Source organism: Crocodylus porosus, unplaced genomic scaffold (genome assembly GCF_001723895.1).
Source record: "Crocodylus porosus isolate Cpor-Errol unplaced genomic scaffold, CroPor_comp1, whole genome shotgun sequence".
NCBI classification, from domain to species: Eukaryota; Metazoa; Chordata; order Crocodylia; family Crocodylidae; genus Crocodylus; species Crocodylus porosus.
In genome coordinates, this window is record NW_017728949.1 from 6159937 (window position 1) to 6178076 (window position 18140).

At 42.2% G+C, this 18140-nt stretch overlaps 3 protein-coding genes and 1 long non-coding RNA gene across 9 annotated transcripts in view; 1 reads left to right on the forward strand and 3 right to left on the reverse strand.

The window, feature by feature from the left end:
* Positions 1-4598, reverse strand: part of NDUFS1 (NADH:ubiquinone oxidoreductase core subunit S1) — a 21415-nt gene extending 16817 nt beyond the window's left edge. The window contains exons 1-2 of one of the 3 annotated variants that reach the window (XM_019553651.1): positions 4508-4598; positions 2956-3023 (exon numbers count right to left, since the gene is read on the reverse strand). In XM_019553651.1, coding sequence (XP_019409196.1) covers positions 2956-3023; positions 4508-4569 — 130 coding nt within the window. In that variant the 5' untranslated portion in view covers positions 4570-4598. Of the gene's footprint in view, positions 1-2955; positions 3024-4280; positions 4352-4456 lie in introns of those variants that run through there. The other 2 variants (XM_019553652.1, XM_019553653.1) reach the window with 2 other exon arrangements.
* Positions 4599-5064: 466 nt separating this feature from the next.
* Positions 5065-10652, forward strand: EEF1B2 (eukaryotic translation elongation factor 1 beta 2). Of its 2 annotated transcripts, XM_019553658.1 has the most exons (6): positions 5065-5206; positions 5327-5449; positions 7755-7881; positions 8487-8553; positions 9657-9782; positions 10460-10652. In XM_019553658.1, the coding sequence occupies exons 1-6, from the start codon at positions 5127-5129 to the stop codon at positions 10612-10614; spliced, it is 678 nt and encodes a 225-aa protein (XP_019409203.1). In that variant the 5' UTR covers positions 5065-5126; the 3' UTR covers positions 10615-10652. The 2 variants fall into 2 exon arrangements, with proteins under 2 accessions (XP_019409203.1, XP_019409204.1); XM_019553659.1 differs by lacking the exon at positions 5327-5449 and having other exon boundaries at positions 5083-5206.
* GPR1 (G protein-coupled receptor 1) overlaps positions 10163-18140 on the reverse strand; it is a 24126-nt gene continuing 16148 nt past the window's right edge. For all 3 annotated transcript variants that reach the window (XM_019553656.1, XM_019553655.1, XM_019553657.1), the window contains 2 exons: positions 13101-15093; positions 10163-10174 (listed from right to left, as the gene is read on the reverse strand). In XM_019553656.1, coding sequence (XP_019409201.1) covers positions 14027-15076 — 1050 coding nt within the window. In that variant the 5' untranslated portion in view covers positions 15077-15093 and the 3' untranslated portion in view covers positions 10163-10174; positions 13101-14026. The remainder of the gene's footprint in view (positions 10175-13100; positions 15094-18140) is intronic.
* Positions 11967-18140, reverse strand: part of LOC109322621 — an 18083-nt gene continuing 11909 nt past the window's right edge. Inside the window, exon 3 of the long non-coding RNA XR_002104440.1 lies at positions 11967-12702. This is a non-coding gene — a long non-coding RNA (uncharacterized LOC109322621). The remainder of the gene's footprint in view (positions 12703-18140) is intronic.

An 18140-nucleotide genomic window follows, 5' to 3' on the forward strand; every position in this document is an offset into this window, starting at 1 on the left:
GGTAGGAGCAGTGGCAGGAGCCGCAGGACAAGCAGGCAAGCTGCCAGACCAGCAGCTCCGGGCCAAATGGTGAGAGCTGCGCCCACTTTCCCCATGCCCCCCAGACATGCTACAGCTCCATCCCGTGCCTGCCCCATGCCCCTTTCCCTCCCCCATCCCGCTCTCCAAACTGCCAGGCTAGTATCAGAAATTGGATCTCTATCGGCAGATATGCCTCTCCTTAAAAATCGGCTATCAGAATCGATGCAAAAATCTCAATCGGTGCACCCCTATCATATATGTGACTGTGTAAAATGTCTATGGATTCATTACTATAGTAAATATTTTTTTGCAATTAACTTGGGTTTATGCGCGGGAAGAAACATTCTCCATATGGGGTTTGATAGGCATCTCCTCTTGATTAACTCTTGTTTTGTCTCAGTAGTTCCCTTGATCTTCCAAGGACAACTCTTCAAAAATGTTGAATTTCTCCCAGTTGTTAATCAATTTCCTGATATGTTGCAACTCAGTACAGATTGATAAACCTTCTATTACTGAAGAAGGTCATTCAGTCAAAACTGGGACTTTCTGATAATCAATAATGAACAGTTACGAAAACACAATCTTCCCATTTGTTATGGCTTAGGTTTTTCTCTTTATTTACACAACTACAAGAATGCTTTGAAGATGCTGAGCTGCAAGGTATAAGAAAGGAAAGAAGCAGCTAACAGGGGGCACTTCAAGAAATCATTCAACACACAAAATGCTATGGAGCCCAGCTGACTTGATCTCACTGGCAACAGATCCACACCTTGAGCTAACAAGACTAAGACGGCCTCTTTGCCTCTGTTGGTGAGATACTATCACTTTACAACTATATATACTGGATTTAGTTTTACTTTAAGATCATTTTATAGTGAATAGTTGTAGTAAATAAAACCTTTCTGTCATTTATTGAACAAGTTGTCATGTCAATCCTTTATACACTTGTCATGAATCTGATTTTATAATTTAACAGCAACTTCCTCTTCTAGATAGTGGTTTTTAAGTGTGTCAGTCCCATACATTCCAGTGCCTCTGCATTTTGTCTTCCCACTTTATTTTCAGGATCTTACACAGGTATCTCAGGTGGAAGCTGTTCAGTCTCTTGATGTCCCTAGCATATGCGGTCCACATTTCTGAACCATGAAACAGGGGTAACTGCACACCAGTCTCGTCGATTTGAATCTTTACTTTAATTGATAGCTCGCTATTATTCCATGTTTGTTTGTTTTTTTTAAGAGGCCAAAATTCTTAGCTGCTTTTTCAATTCTGTTAGTTCAGTCCGAAGGTCAGGATTCCTGCTGATAACAGATCAAGTACCATAACGCGAGTGACAACTTTCCTAATGATGTTCAACTGGGTTGCTTCTGTCCTCCTTGTTTTTTTAATTGTACAAACTGAGCAGCTCTAAAATCTTGCGATACTGCTCTGTTGGAAAGAGGAAGCAGTATAACTTCATGGAGCTTTTGAAGTAATTTGTCACTGGCAGAGTTTTAGATTTCAGCAGGCAAACAGTTATTGCTGGATCTCTAGTTCCCAGGAGTCGATTTAATGGCTTTCTATAAATCTTCTAATGTAGGCTCACTGTCCAAACCCATCAAACTGCGGTAACTCCCATTGCTGTATTTATTTGATTCATCATCACCACGGTCAGAGCGCACACACATAACAGCTTCGTTATGTTGTTTAGCGTCTATGTGCCTACTCTTCAAGCTAGTGATGAAGACAGGAACATGTTCTACCAACAGCTTGGAAATTGAGAAAAAAACTCATAGAAAGAAGACCATTATAATATTTGGTGACTTTAGTGCAAGAGTTGAATGCAGTTTTGAGAACTGACCTGATATTCTGGGCAAACATGGAATTGGAAACATGAATGAAAGTGGCCAGCGAGCATTAGGACCCAGTACAAGTCAAAATTTACATGTTACCTACACCTACTTCATGTTACCAACACCTACTTCATGATGTCTACTCACAAGACAAACAACATGGAAACATCCAAGATCAGGATCACTGCCCACTGGCACCAACTAGATCTAGTACTAACCAGGCACAACCACCTAAGAAATCCTGCACGCAAGGTCTTAACACATCACTGACCATACCTTAGTCTGCTGCTAGGTCAGAATCAATGCTAAAAAGATCCACTGTAGCAAGTCATCCTCAGATTGATAATCAGCCAAACCAAAGATGCAAACTATTCAATGAAGAAGCTGTGAAAACAAGTTTACCTAACAACTCATCCACCAAGGCTTGTGGAAGCTTAAAGACTAACACGTACAATGCTGCTATAACAGCATTTGGGGGGTGGGGAGGAAATGCAAGATAAAATGCAGACTAGTTTTAAGAGCACTCTGAAATGCTTCTATCATTGGTTGGGAACAAAAGGACAGCACTAACCATCTGCAAGTCATCTCCCAAACCATAACCCTGGAAACTTTGAGAAAGGCTCCAAGGAAAATGCAAAAGGAAGCTAAAAGGTGTGCCCCAGATTTTTGGCTGAAACTCTGATCATATTCAGAAAGCAGTTGACACAGGCAATAGCCACAAAACATACGAAAGCATCAAGCAAGTAACTGGTCCAGTCAAGAAGAAAATAAATCCACTGTAAGACTTGGATGGAAATGTCATCACTGATAAACAAAAACAAGTGGAATGTTGGATTGAACACTATGAAATTCTGATGTTTTGATTTCGGTCCTACAGGGAGACCGAAATCAAAACATGAAAAGCTTGAAGGATTACCACTAACAAAAATAATTCATAGTTAAATAACTGGAATGATCTGAAACAGCTACAGCTAGATCATTCTCTAAAACCCAATGATGCATATGAAGCCCCTCTACACAATATAATAGTCCAAACATTCAATGCTTTCTTTAAACACACTGCATCAGTGTACGTAAATGTATACAATAAAGGCAAACTCACCACATGCTTTGCTGGACCGAGTGACACCAGCTAAGGCCCTGTGGACAGCAGGTAGTCGCAGCATGGTGCTGGCAAATACAAGAGAGCAATTAGTGCCTCAGATTTCTGCAGTTAGAAAACACTAACATTTCTGTAGCTCCCCACTGTACATCCAACAGCTCTCTGCTAAGCTTTGACCACATTTCCAGGGTGCAGACAAAAGAGCAGCTCCCCATTGCAACTCATAGCACTTTTCAGGAAGCACTTTGAGTTGCAAGGATCTTCTGGACCCAAGAGAAGTTTGTTGTTGGGTCCTGGATGCAGGAGTTGGGACTCCAGTTGCGTGCTGCAGACCTGCAGCCCAGTTTCTGTAGCAATGCCACTCCCCCCTCCTGGCCTGGAGGCTGTTTTCAGAGGTGGGGGGCAGGGGAGGGAGGAAGAAAGAGAAGGGAGCAGAGGGAACTCGAGTTTCCCAGCTCCAATCCACCCACCCCATCCCAAAATGCCTGCTGAAAAAAACCCAGACCAGACTCCCTCTGCTCCTTCTCCCCACTCCCATTCTGAAAACAGTGACAGGCTGGGAGCTTTGCAGAAAGTTATATACAACACACTCTGATTTGGAGCATGTTCATTTGAGCATGCAACCCGGTTCACCTGACCCACATCCCCTCATGCAATGAGGGTTCAGACTGTCATAGTTCCTTTTAAAGTGATCTGCAGCTGTTCACCTCTGTTTGGTTATGGCTGTAAAGCTTTTTCTGGGGCCGAATCAGGCAAAAACTGTCACTTCTGCCTGTGCCCCCAAAGAGTACAGAGACCACCTGAGGACTGAGGGGAGGGGGCAGACCTTCTCTTCTAGTTCTGAAGCTGGTCCAACAATACAGCCAGCCCAATAAGACAGTGGTTCTCAGCCTTTTTTGCACCAGGACCCATTTGTAAACCTCAGTGGCCAGTCCTGATGCCCCTCACTCCTGGCCTGCTGCCCCCCACCCCCAGTGTTTGGACCAAGCTGCCCCTCACAGGCTGCAGCTCTGCCAGCCAGCAAGGGAAAAACCAGTTTCCCACGTTTTTCTCCTTTAAAGGAAAATCTATTTTAAAAATGGACCGATCCATTTTTAAAGCTTGTTCACAACCGTTTCGTATATTCTTGCACCCCTGCTTTAGGTCGCAACCCACGGGTTGAGAAACGCTGTGGGAGGAGATCACAGAAGAGCCCTCCTCACCGTTACAACACCCAAACCCTCCTACAGCAGCACTGCCCTGTCACCCAAAACAAACCACTTGGGGGCTAACTTCTCATTGTGTTAGTTTTCCATTACAACACTTATTGAGTAAAATATATATATTGTTCACAGTAAATTCAGACTTAAGGAAAAGTTGCTGCCGTTCCTGGCCCCCGCAAGGACGCTCCCCTCCGGCTGTCAAGGGCACGGAGAGGCCGGGGCGCAGGCGAAGGGAGAAGGCCCGGCCCGGCCCGGCCCCCCACCGCGGCCGCGGGCGCGGCCGCATCCCTACCCAGTACCTCGTGACGCGGAGGGGCAGCAGAGCAGCTGCCGCACAGCTCAGCCCTCACGACCACTGCCGCGGATCCGGCTCGCAAGGCCTGGATGGCGGCGGCTCGGTTATTTCCGTCATTCCTCGGAAGCCGTCTCGGTAATTTCCGCCACCGCCAGCGCCGGCCTCGGCAGTTTCCGTCACTGCCCGGGACGCACTGCCTCGGCCATTCCCGTCCCCTTCCGGCAGCGACTCGGCAGTTTCCGTCACTCCCCAGAAGAGGCGGGTTCGGCTGTGTCCGCCCCGCCCCGGAACACGTGGCTTCTGCAGCCTCCGTCTCCTCCCACCCTCTGCCGGCCCTCGGCAATTTCCGGAACCCGCGCTCGGCATTTTCCGTCAGTTCTTTGCAACCTGGTTTCGAAAATCCGCGTCCCCGCAGTGGAGCGGGCCGAACAGGCTCCTTAGTTGAAACCTTTCCTTCTACCCCTGTTTCCTCATGTTCGTGTCCGGTAACGCCTTCTCCCTGCTCTGAGCGGAGCGGAAGGCGAGGGGGACTACTTCTCTGCGGAGGGACACTATAGTGACGAAACAAAACGATTAAGAAATCTTCCGCCGGTGCCTATATATGTGAGACGAGAGGAAAGCGGCGCTCTCTTTGCGTAGAGGACGCTGTTTGAATCGTATCGGTTGTCGCTGTCATGGGCTTTGGGGACCTCAAGACTGCTGCAGGCCTCTATGTGCTCAATGACTTCCTGGCGGATAGGAGCTACATCGAGGGGTGAGCGTTGCTTGCAGGGGGTGGGTAGCCTAGCCAGCCCTGCCCCACCTCGCGGGGTCGGGCGGCCGCGGGCTCGCGCCTGCGCTGTGCGGGGCTTCCCTGACCGCGCGCGTCCTGCAGGTTCGGGCCGTCCCAGGCTGACGTCGCCGTGTTCGAGGCAGTGTCTGCGCCGCCGCCCGCCGACCTGTGCCACGCGCTGCGCTGGTACAACCACATCCAGTCCTACGAGAAGCAAAAGGCCAGGTAAGATCTTCCTCCCCTCACTATTTACCTGGGTGGCAGCCCCCCCCCCAAAAAGGCATGGGTTGTTTTGTTTCGTGGATTTTTTTGCCTTAAATGTTGAGCCTGTATGTTGTCTTTGAAAGGTGCCAGCTTCGCTACTGCTGTGGAGCAGGTAGGGTGCGGGCACTGGGACAGCCTAGCCAAGATGGCTTGCTTCTGACCTGGGCAGCGTCGCCAAGTCTTAAATAGGAAATTATCTTACTGGAAGCTCAATGTTGCTGTGTTTGCTGAAAAACTATTGTATGCTGAAAAAGTAGGCAAATCAGTATGCAGATGCATCTTATTAGTTATAACTTGCCAGTGAGTGAAAGAGAACTGGGTCATCAAAGTTGAAACAGTTCTTATGACTACTTACCTCAAAATAAAGAAGGTACTGACAGCAAGCTCAGAAGTCCCCAAGAGTGACTTGGGCTTTGTATATGCTGTATCAGTTAGTAGCCTCAAAAATTATTGCACATTTTGAACACTCTTGTTAGTATTATTGATCTCACATTGTACAAGGGTTGAAATTATCATACAGATACAGTAATTATACACCTGGCAACGCTGGCCCTGGGATTCTGCACTTCCAGGCCTCCCCTTATTGCACATGTGGTGTTCAGGGACTCAGCTGAAACCCCAGCACAAAGACAGGCTTTGTGGCCACTCATGCCTTGAGCACCATGACCTATATACACTGCAAATAATGGTTTAAAGGTCATACCAAGCTGGGCTGGATTTTAACCAGCAGGTTAATTCAATGCAACTGAATCCTTTTGTGTTTCCATTGAAAATCATGCACGTACAATAGCTGCTCACTCATGGCTTTTGTAGCTTGGTCTCAAAGCCACCTGAGCCAGGAGCACAATAATTACGATGGTTCTTAGGAAAACCTCATATTGGACTGTTCCCCCTGAAGGGTTAAATCAGACAAGTGACCAGTAAGAACACTGTTTTTGAGGGAAATGAAAGCAAATGTGTTCTCTTCTTTTTTTAGTGAATTTAGTGGTCATGAAAAGTGCCGTATTGACAGCCATGGAGACTGAAGTCCTCCCTAGAAAAGGTACAGCATAGGCAGTGTTAGTATGTGCCATTTCCACATTGCCTCACCAAGACCTGTTGTAGAGATGGATGGCTTGGTCTCTTATCCATTCTGTCCTAGGCTTTTCTTGATGCTACAGTCAATAATATTATTTAATAGTTTGTCAGTACATGGGTTGGGGTAAAATTGTAAAATCCAGTTCACAAGATCTGTAAAGGAACTTAGTTACTGTAATTTCTTCTAGCCACTCAAAAGGAGAGTGCTTTGTCATTGGCTTTTCTAATGCCTAACAGTCTGATTTAAAAAATAAACAAAACCCTAAAGCAAACCCCACAATACTATAAATGAAAGCATAAGACAAAACTATGGTCTTATGATGTTAGTGGCTACATCTAGAATGACTAAAGCAGGAATTAAATCATAGTTCAAAAGGTACTAGCATTGAGCAGGCAATGTAAAGTTGCATTATAGGTTTTCTAGCAGTAGATGGAGCTATTTAAGCTGTGTTTGGGTTTCAGGAATGTGTAGTTCCTGCTAGGTTCTCCTTGGTTCCTCACACATTTTAGTTTTATAGTCATTTACATTATAGGCTTGTGGTTGTGTTGGGTAGTATTGGAACACTTGTTTTGTCCCTCAAGTACTTCATAGTTAGAACTTGTCAGTAAAACCCAAGGATTTGACATTGTGATAAAACTTTGATATATTACCATTCCCACTGAGGCTTAATTTTCAATAATGAAATATTTTCATGGCAATGCTTCAATGGGGAGTAGCAGTGCTTAGTATGCTTCAATTAATATAAAACATTTTAGTTGTTAAATTTGATTTGGTGGTGGTTACATTTTTTCTGTAACATTTCCCATCACTTCTGCACTTGGAACAGCACAGTAAAATTTGCAGAACTCCTCTTCGTATAAGGTTATGATCTGAAACTTTTGGTTGCTGCTCTAATGTGGCGTACGCTAGGAAATCCAATTACCAGGAGCAAGAGTTGCTGTATTTATAAGAGGTTTAGCTTTCTATGCACGTTCAATTCACCATATTTTTCTAACCAGCATGCTTTGCTGTGGGTACACTTGTGGATTGGAATCTGGTGCTTCACTTCTGAAATAGTGACATAATTAAGGTTTGAGTTTCATTGTTAGCACAAGAAAAAATTTACTGGAGGTTTACAACAGTATCAAAACATCAGTAAAACTATTTTATAAATCAGTAATCTTTAACAGACTGTGCCCTCTTACTTAGTTTGCCAGGAGTGAAGAAGGCTTTGGGGAAATACGGTCCTGCTGATGTTGAGGATACCACAGCTGGTGCAACTGCAGACACTAAAGATGATGATGACATTGATCTCTTTGGATCTGATGACGAGGAGGTACTGGCATTTTATTTTATTTGCTATGAGTTTTTTGTTGCCCCCCCCAGCTAACAAAATTTAGTTATAGATGCATTCCTTTTTTTATTTTATCCTTGCTTTGTTGGTCTGTTTAACATCTTAGTCATAATTTGATTGAATTGGAGAGGCTCTCTGGAAATAGTCCTCTGGTGGAACTGACTACTTGCTGAATAGGTGTGGGGACAGAACATGTTAATGAGGAACATACTACTTGGATGTTTAAATCTCGCGGAAGCACCTACTCCTTTACAGAATTTGCATGGTTCAAGTGAAGTCCGTGTAAACTATGTGAAGGAGACTGGTTTTCAAGTTTGTGTGGTTTGGTTTTGGTGTTTTTTAAATGTGGCTTCCACTTGGGCATAGGCTAAACTAATGTGCAGCCTAAATAGGATAAAGTTCTAGTGAGTTTGCAGGGGTGCCTGTTTTTAACTGACTGGTCACGTGATGAATAAAACCAAATCACCATCTTTCGGCTGATCTTGCTGATGATTTGTTTTTATCTGACTAAGCCAGTCTACTTTGACAGTATTGTGAAGAATGCCTTATTATCCATGCTTTGTTCTAAATCTAGCTTCCTTTTGCAGGAAAGCGAAGAAGCAAAGAGACTGAGGGAAGAGCGTCTTGCTCAGTATGAATCTAAGAAGTCAAAAAGTATGTTTGCAAGTGACATTTTATATCTTGTTCTTGTACACTTGATTTGATCATCAATATGCACTGAATTAGGGGAGCTTAAGAAATCATATTTGAACTGTCAGCTATAGTTACGGTTACCATATTTCCAGTTTCAAAAAGAGGACTGGGGGGGGTGTGGTGGAATGTGATTGTGGGGCGGCTGGTGCCCCTCCTTTCCATCCCATAGCCTCTTGCAGCCCACCCCTACTGGTGTCCACAGACACAGATGTATGCTGTCTCCGTCTCACCTGCCTGAAGATGTGGGGCCTGCGGCCAGTGCATTGTGCTCTGCACTCAAGTCACTTTTGCCTGCTTCCCTCAGCCCTAAGCAGCCAAGCTGGAAGTGCCAGGAAAGCATAGGCAAAGCAAAAACCTGGACATTTACTTGCATTTCAAAAACCTGCCTGGATGGAGGACTGAAAAAAGAATTGTATGGTAACCCTAGCTATAGTAGATCAGACTTGGTCTGCTCAAGGAAATTTTAAAAGGCTCAGTTGCCTACTTCGGTGTCCATTTTGAGATTAAAGCAGAGATGGCGGGTGGGTTGTTCCTACCCTAAAAATAGACGTACAGAGTTTGAGTCTAAAACACTTGTCTATTTAAGCCAGTTCTAAACTTTCCATAGAAACCTGCTTAATGTTTTAACTTTGCCTAGTAGGCAATCTACTTAAATTCAGCGTTCCACAGTTACTGGTCTGGAACTGTTCAGAACAATAGCAGTTGCAGTATTCCATCTGTGGAAAATAAACTGTTATATTGTATTGCGTTCCTTCCTCAGTTTATCTGAAAAGGATCTCTGAATGTAACATACAAAATGAAAACGTACATCTTTTGCCATCAAGCTAAACTTACAAAAGATATCTTTATGTAGTGCAGGAACTTGTACATTTTTAATATTTCCTTTCACAATTTTTTATAAATTTCTATTTATGGAAAAGATGTTTGCAAATGGGCAGTTTTTGTGAAATGCCCTAGACCCTGGGGAATTTACAGCAATGTATGTTACTAATTCATTCACATTCATTCGTACTTAAATGTTGCTTTTCTTCCCCTTCCCACCTCCTGTCCTTATCACTTTATAGAACCAGCTGTTGTGGCCAAGTCGTCAATCTTGTTGGATGTGAAACCCTGGGACGATGAGACGGACATGGCCAAACTGGAGGAGTGTGTCCGAAGCATTCAGACAGATGGCTTGGTCTGGGGATCTTGTAAGTAGTATATCATTAAGGTTGTGTGGGCTAGTGGAGGCAATGTAACTTTTAAATTGCACTGTATAGAGAAATATACTTAAAGGGGCACAGAGCTGAAGTTGTAGGTCAGAGAAAAAGAAGGAATTCCAGGTGTTTACTAATAAATTGCAATAGTATTAAACCAGAGTAGTAGCTCAAGTTTCTTGATGCTTAAAAATGGATCTAGACAGCATTTCCAAAATGAAGTTTAATTTAGATGTCAACTTGTGTGCTTGTCTTCCGAGTGCTGTGAAGTTTTTTTATTCCTTAAGATAATTCACTAACTCCAAAAGGAGATTTTTACCACTGGCACCCCCTCCAATTTCCTGGTATGATCTGAAGATCTGCTGCTTGTAGCTGATCATATCTCCCTTGTAAAAATTTGTTTTCCCCTCAGAAATACTCGGCTGTAATTAGGATGGCAAACTTAAAATGAGAATGAAACTACACTTGCCTTACACTAGAGCCTGGTGTTTTTAGTAGCTCGAGGGTTGACTTGGAAACAAACAGAACATTGCTTCACATATAGTTCCAAGTACCTTGTGCAAGCAATAGATGCAAAAGTCATCATGTAATGAGTATTTTATTAATACTCTTTTATATAGAGGGTATTGGGTGAATGCAATGTCTCAGTTGCTATTTTCTGTTTTCAACAGCCAAACTAGTTCCAGTTGGTTACGGTATCAAGAAGCTTCAAATTCAGTGTGTTGTTGAAGATGATAAAGTTGGAACAGATATGTTGGAAGAAAGAATAACGGCTTTTGAAGATTATGTACAATCAATGGACGTAGCTGCTTTCAACAAGATTTAAGCCCTACATCTAGAATAAAAGTATTTCCAGAACTCAAACCATATGGTCTCCACTTACTCTAAACAGCAACTTTTAGTTCATTGATACTTAAAAGTCCTAGAGTAGAAGTAAAACCAGATTTCTGTACTAAACCACAGATCTTGTAGCAGAGTAAGGCACACTGAGTCAGGAAATCTGACTTCTAGTGGGCAGAGAGGTAGTTAGAATTGTTAGTCTGAGGTCAGGCAGAAGGCAGGGCAGGGTGACCCTCTAAAGACTAACTTGTTCAAAAAGATATGAGGTGTTTTTGTATGAGCTCATTCATGGACCTGTGAGTGGTCCCTTCATAGGCTCTGACAAAGTGGGCTTGCCCACAAAAGGGCATATCTCTGAATAAATTTAATCTTTAAGGTGCTGCCCTACCTTCTGCCTATTCTTAAATCTGTGTTGGAAGTTGCTTCTTTCCCAGGTTCCCCCTCTGAAACAGTGTTACTTTCCTGAAGGGAAGACTAGGGGGCAGCATACTTGTAGTGAAAGTATCTTGAAGAACAGATGTTGAATGACCTCATTTAGCTTCAGCTCTAATTTCATAAAGAGGTAAGATCTCAGAATGAATCAGAAATACCAGAAGTATGAGAACTGCAAGAGAAGTCTAAAGTGTACTGTGTATGATTTTGATTTTTACTCACCGTGTATGCTCCTTCAGTGTTCGTTGGACTCTTTAATATCAGCTGCATGGCTTTTAAAAAAGCTTGCTCTACTAGGCTTACAGCACAGTAATAGTCTCCAAAATATAAAGTACTTGAATCATTACCAGAAACTTTAAACTTGAAAGTCATCAATTAAAGCTTTATCTTTAGGCTGTCCATTAAAATATTATTTCCAGACTTCCTGTCCATTTGAGATTAGTCTGCAGCACTGAGCTGCTTTGAGACGGAACCATAGCACAACAGCAGTGTAATTTGCTTCCATTGGCCTGGAGGTATTGAATTCTGAAACCTTCGATTTACCATATCCATTCTGATAGTGCTTATTTTTATTACTCATTTTGCGGAGTATAATATAAATACTAGGGCTGTGCAAAGCTTTGATCCCTGATTCAGTTAGGTGGCCAAATATCTGAATCAAATTGAGAGACACTGGAACTTTCCAAATCAATTTGAACATAGACACAGCTTTAAATGTTTTTTCTACATACCATCAAGGTAGCAGATGGCTTATCAATGCTGCAATGCTGGGGCGGATGGTGTGTCCTACAGGAGCATGGGGTGCTCCCTAGTGTGCTCGGCAGCAGACGTGCAAATGGACCAGAAGCACTTCCATGTCTGCTGGGGAGCATGCTGTGGTGGAAGCCCAGTTCCCAGTAAGTTCTGTATAAAGAGTATTAGAAATGTCTGTTGTGAGAAATTACTGGATACTTACCAGTACCTACAGTTATATCTTTTCTTTAAAATCAATATACAAAGAAAGGTAAAAAATGAGTTATTTATTCCTTCTGAAGAGAAACCAGAGTACAACAACGTAAGTAGCAAGCACAAATTAATCCAAATAATAAACCTCCCAGAGACCACTCAGGAAATCCATGGTGGATGACTCGTACATGAGTTGAACCATCATGCCTTTCACTGGGTATCTGTCAGTGTCTCATTTTTATTTTTTTTTCTGGCTTTCCAACTGCACAGACGCATCCTGTTCTCAGGATCGTTCCTTTTATTTTGTAGTGGCCTGTGGGTACTAAGATGGATCTACAATCTGTAAAAGGTGTTTACCATTCCTGGTGTTACTCCATTGTCAGTGACTTGAGTGAGCAGGTGTTCTTTCCATCCATCAGTGTACAAGTTCTGTTAGTATTGTGGATATCCTCAGGAAGCAGACGCTCATCATTGAAACGCAACCAAAGATGTCTTGAATGGGGAGTTATGTCATCTGACTGGTGGGCAAATTAACGGGTGCCTTTCTCCCCATGCAGTAGGGGTAACTAGCATTCTTGTCATAGTTTCTTTAGTTCCATAGCTGTTCTGTAACTGCTTCTGGGTAGGTTTTTCTTAGCTGAACAAGTTTGCTGGATATTGGCATTAAAGTTTTTGTTCTGTCCTATGAATTTCTAAACTAACGTTCAGAAAGCATTGTGAAGCATCTTGTGATATTACCAAAAAAAGGAAGCTCCCTTGAAACTTCTCTGGTATTCAAACTCAAATTCTTTAGTATTTTTACAGATTTTGTACAAACCCCATTGCCTGAACAAAAGTGGTATCAAAGAATTGCTGAAATGAGTCTGATCTCTGAGACTGAAAAGGGTTATACTTTGTTCAGTCCTAAGAGTTTTGGAAGATATGATCCAAGGTATTGTTCTGAGAAGAGAGCAATCCTACAGTACCGCTGAGGAGAGAGATGGCTCCAGGATGCAGAGTGGAAAGCATAGTCAGAACATCAAAATTAACACCTTATCCTTAGGAAACATATACCAGGAAGTCTTTAAAGAAAAGCAACCAGAGGTAACAACCTACCAATTATGACTTCCTTAGGCTTCTGAATGTTAGAAGCTGTAATGGAAGAGTGGCAAGAGACAGATCAATACGCTCTGCCACTGAGATGCAGTACGCTGGGCTAGATAAGCCTATGGTTAGATTCAGTATGGTATTTCTTATATTTACTTTTGGTTTAGGCACATTCAGCTACATGGGGTTGTTGGTTTCATAATGACTCGGATGATATATAGTGTTGCCAATCAAATTACTAATCCCATGTTTTGCAGTATCTATGTGTGCTTTTGAGGACCTGCTAAATTCGAGATTCAGTGAAATTGGACCACAACAAGGATATGTTGTAAATGAACTATTTCAGAATGATGCTATAAAGAAGTATTTGTAAATACATGTGCTGTTGTACAAATATATATATATAGGGCCCCATCTACATTGTAAATGTTCCTATTTGTATACAGGACTGTATCTGTTACATAACTGAGTTATGGACAAGCTCTAATACATAGAAGTCCTCCACTAGTGTTGGTATAAAATATGACACACACATTCTTGCACTTGCAGTTTGCATACACAATGATGCTTGCAAATGCTTACTTAGGCATAGCCTCTATATTGCTTCATTCCGTGTGTCCAAGTGTTAAACTGGAATGCAAAATGTTTTAAAAAAACTAATGCAAGCATGTGTGTGCAAAGTCACATATGCAAACCTATAGAAGCCAAGTAAAACATTGTCTGAAGCTGCACTTCTGTGTTTAAGCAAGTAGCTATGAAACACTGGGCTAGATTCATCCCTAAATTTACTGGAGCTTCATCTAATGAGTATTTCTAAAAGCTCAGTAGAGTTGCACCACCAATCAATTTGACCAGTCCTTGACATTACATATAAATTTGCAATTCAGTAATAAACAAGAACTCACAACTGGTGAAAAAAAAGGAAAAAGAGCCATTTACTGCCTAGTTTCACAGTAGTTCACAGCCACGTGGGTGTTCTCCGAGCTTCGCAGTTGTTCACTGACTGTTCCGGAACGGCTTACTTCCCACAGCGCAAGCTTTAGTGCCTCAGAAACTGTCGCTCTAACATGGACTTGGAATTTTTTGCTAATCAAAACATAGAGGATTGGATTGAGACAGCTATTAATGAAGGCAAGACCAGTTGAGAGGGGAATGGCATCCTGAAGCAAGTCATGTAAGTGTTCGTTATGGTGAGCAGATAGTTCCAGAATACTAAATATGTGGTAGGGTGTCCAGCAAACAAAAAAAGCTACAACTACGGCAACCATGGTCCAGAAGAGTCTGCTGGAGGTTAGTAGGGTTCTCCTCTTAACCTTGACAATCAGAAGCGTGTAACAAAGGACCATGGTCACCAAAGGAAACAGATAACCGCATACAAGCCTCACCCAAATCAAAACATGATGTCTCATAACAATGAGCTCTTTGTCATGGAGGTGAAAGTTGTTGTAGCAAATGGTGGTGTTGTTATGAATTGTAGTATCTCTGAAATACAAGGCCGGGCCACCAACAATAGCAGCCAAGAGCCAAATAATCCCACTAAGAATAAAAGCATTCTTAAGGGTCCGATATTTGCATGAAAAGGTGGGGTGGACCAGGCATATGTAGCGATCGAGGCTGATGAAGGTCAGGAAGAAAACACTAGCAAACATATTCAGTAAAGCAATAAAGGAGTTAACTTTGCAGAGCAACTTCCCAAAGGGCCAGTGGAAGCCTAGTCCTATATATGTACTATAGAAAGGCAAGAAAAGAACAAAGATGAAGTCTGCAATAGCCAGATTGAGGAACGAGAGGGTGGAGACTGATTTATTCCGTTTAAATCCCATAAACCAGATGACTATGGCATTACCTGGCACCCCTAGGAGAAATGCCACACAACATAAAGAAAGGGAGACCATATGTGAGACACTGAGATGGGACTGGAATGGCTCATCTTCCTCATAGTTATAATAAAAATAGGTGTAGTTGTCAAAATCTTCCATCTCCATGATGTACTGGCTGCTTTCTGTGGAGAGAAGGGAATGGAAAACTTAAGGGGAAACTCTTAGGTTAAATTATCCTTAATTGTGTTACTAATAGCACCAAACATTAATTCATGTGCTTCAATATCAAAAACAAATCCATCAGTTTCTTTCTTTGAGTCAATATTACTTCTTGGCAGCCAGGTTCCACACAACTCTTTATTTGGGTTGCAGACAATGCAGGACAACACTTCTACCCAGGCAAAAAACTACCATATTTCCTTACATACAAACACACTCTCAGATAAAACATGCCCCTTTCTTCTGGAAAGTAGAACGTAGGGAAAAAAATTTCTGGAGTCATGGCTGACTGTGACACAGTTAGTCCTGGAAACACAGTGTGTCCAAGAAGTGTGGCATCCCAGGAGACCATATGCATGAGGCATCCTGCAACAGGAACTTCCTGGTGTGCCTGTCATGAGAGATTAGGTCACAGACTCTAGCAAGGGCAGTAGCAACACTGTTAGTTCTTTACTGTAATAGTTCTTTATATAAATTCCTGTAAATAAAGTTTTTCCACATCACAAGCCTCATCAAAACAGTTCCAGCAGCTTGCTTGCTGCTTTGGGCACAAAGGACTGTGCCTCTTCCGCTTGCTGGGCCAGACACAAGCAGCAGCCTCTTGGCAGCTGCCTGGTAAACACAGTGCTGTTAGAAATGGAATATTGTTAGAAATGGAGTATTGCTAGAAATGCACAGCTTGCATCTTGCGCCTGATAAGAAAGAAACACTGCCAAGGACTTTTCTCTGGACTTTGCCCAGCCTTGCCACAGCTCTTCTTATGCTAAATCACAGACTCTCCCCCAGTTTCTCCTAGCCTTTCTCATGCAGATTACAGAAGCTGGAATTCAACTGACTGTGTCCTTGAAAGGGGGGGTTTAAACTCTTGGTGACCTATAGCATTCTCTGAGCATGTTTGATTAGCTGATGCATATTTACTTCTCCGCCCTGCATACTTAAGTAGTTAATTATAATGTACATGCGATGGATGTAGTGATGTAACCACATATATGTTTGTATGAAACGGAAATAAGCTGTAAGAGTTCCTGTTTCTGCACACATGCCCAGGAGGAAAAAGATAAATACAGCCTGCAAAAATTCCTTGGGGGATTCAGAGTAATCTGAGTCTTTGACTCTGCTCTGACCCTATTTGCAAATACACCTTTTGTGCCATCTAATGAGTGTGTGTCTGTGATTTTAGTGGCCTCCAAGAAACGGACCGCAATTTTTTGCAACAGTGCCTCCATGTCTGCTTCTTTTCCAGTGAACAAAACAGCTTCCCCACTTAAAACATGTACCCTGATTGAATTCTGGATATGTGGTATGCAAGAAAATACCATATTTACAATGAAACTTGAAAAATCTCATGATTATTCTTGGTACTGATTTTTGCAAAAAAAAGGCAACACTACCTTTTGGGCCTAAAGTAATAGACTGTGGCTCTTTAAAGAAAGTGACCACAAGAGATGCAGATTTTATTTTGCAAGGCCCATATTCCCTCACATTTGACATGCCCCCACCTCTCCACTCCAGTAAAACATGCACCTTGTTTTTGGAAAGAAGAATGCAATTTGGGCTGGCTGTTGTGTCCCCTGACGTCTTTGAGAAGTCTGAACTGTCTGAGATACAGTTTGATCTGTATAGGCCCAATCCTCAGCTAACATGAGTTAGTATGCTTCCACCAATTTAAGTGGAAAGGTAAAGATGTACTCCCTTATTTTTTAGATAAATCATTTACTAGGGGATGTTTCTTTGTATTTTCAAAGCAAACCAAAATCTGTTTTTTTTCTTTTTTTTTAATTTACTTACAGGATCAGGACTATTTATTAATTAGATTTATATGCTGCCCCCCCAAAAGAAGTTCAGGGTATCTTACAATAAAAAAATAAAATAAATTATAAAGGCAAATACAAAAAAAATATTATTTTATTTTTTAGAACAAATTCCCCAAATATTTTTAGAACAAACTCCCCAAATAATGCCCCAGATTTAACTCTGCCTGCTGAAGGCCTGCCCAAATAAAAAGGTCTTCCAACACTTCTAAAAGATGATCAGCCTAGTCTTGTAGCCAGAGTTGTAGACTAGGCATGGGAAGACCTGGACCAGTGGTTCTCAGTCTTTTAAGATATGACATACCCCTTGTTAAAATGCAATGAATTCCTATTTGAAATCTCTCAGTTTATCATGTGAATGTACACCGAATAGCATTAACATTGTGTGGCACCCCACAGCACCCTTGAAAGGATCTCAAAGCATCCCATGGTGCCACATCATCACCATGGCTGAGAATCACAGACACTGTCTCAGTTTCTCAGTGTCACCGATTTCCTGTTTTATGAACTTGTCTATAATCTTTGGCAAATTACTTAATTTCTGAGTTATGTCTGCTTCCCTCTCTGTAAGACAGTGACAGTATTACTCCCCCCTCCTCTTCCCCCATGGGAGCTGACAAAATGAACTCAATGCCCTTACCAAAAACGTGAGAGTTCCTTGTCTGGAAAGCACTATAGAAGTGCAAAATAATAGTTCTCTTTTTTTTGACTCTGAGATTTTACAGATCCTATCTCCTGTTCCTGTTTGAAGCAGGTTTTATGGATGATGTCTGTGGCAGAAATCTGAGAAGTACCAGGCATCTGTGTAGGCAAAAGGGTACAATTAAAATGCCAGGGAGCCAAGTAATGTTTTATAAAAGAATGCTAAAAATATAATATGGAAGACCAAAATTGTAGCTAGCTAAATTATATATAATGATTTCTCTAGCAATTTAAAGGTCATATATTTGTTAGAAATATTATTAAAAATGCATTATCAATAGCTGTTAGCTCCCATCAATAGTGTTGTCCTCTGAATAAGCGCGGCTGCCAGCCCTCCTTGTCTCCTTAATGAGAGAGGGAAGGGGGGGGTTGAAAACTGAAGGGAGAACTCCAAGAGCTCTTTGTATTAAGGTATCACTCCCTCTTTGTTTTGCAAAGTTACTATCTCTTTGTTACAGTAAAGCATATACTCCTCAGCTTTTCTCATGCAGATAAGA

Coding starts and splice junctions, on each gene's coding strand:
- EEF1B2 (XM_019553658.1), top strand. CDS start 5,127: ATGGGCTTTGGGGACCTCAAGACTGCTGCAGGCCTCTATGTGCTCAAT. Junction 7,882..8,486: donor TTGGATCTGATGACGAGGAG/GTACTGGCATTT, acceptor TTCCTTTTGCAG/GAAAGCGAAGAAGCAAAGAG. Junction 9,783..10,459: donor TGGCTTGGTCTGGGGATCTT/GTAAGTAGTATA, acceptor TGTTTTCAACAG/CCAAACTAGTTCCAGTTGGT.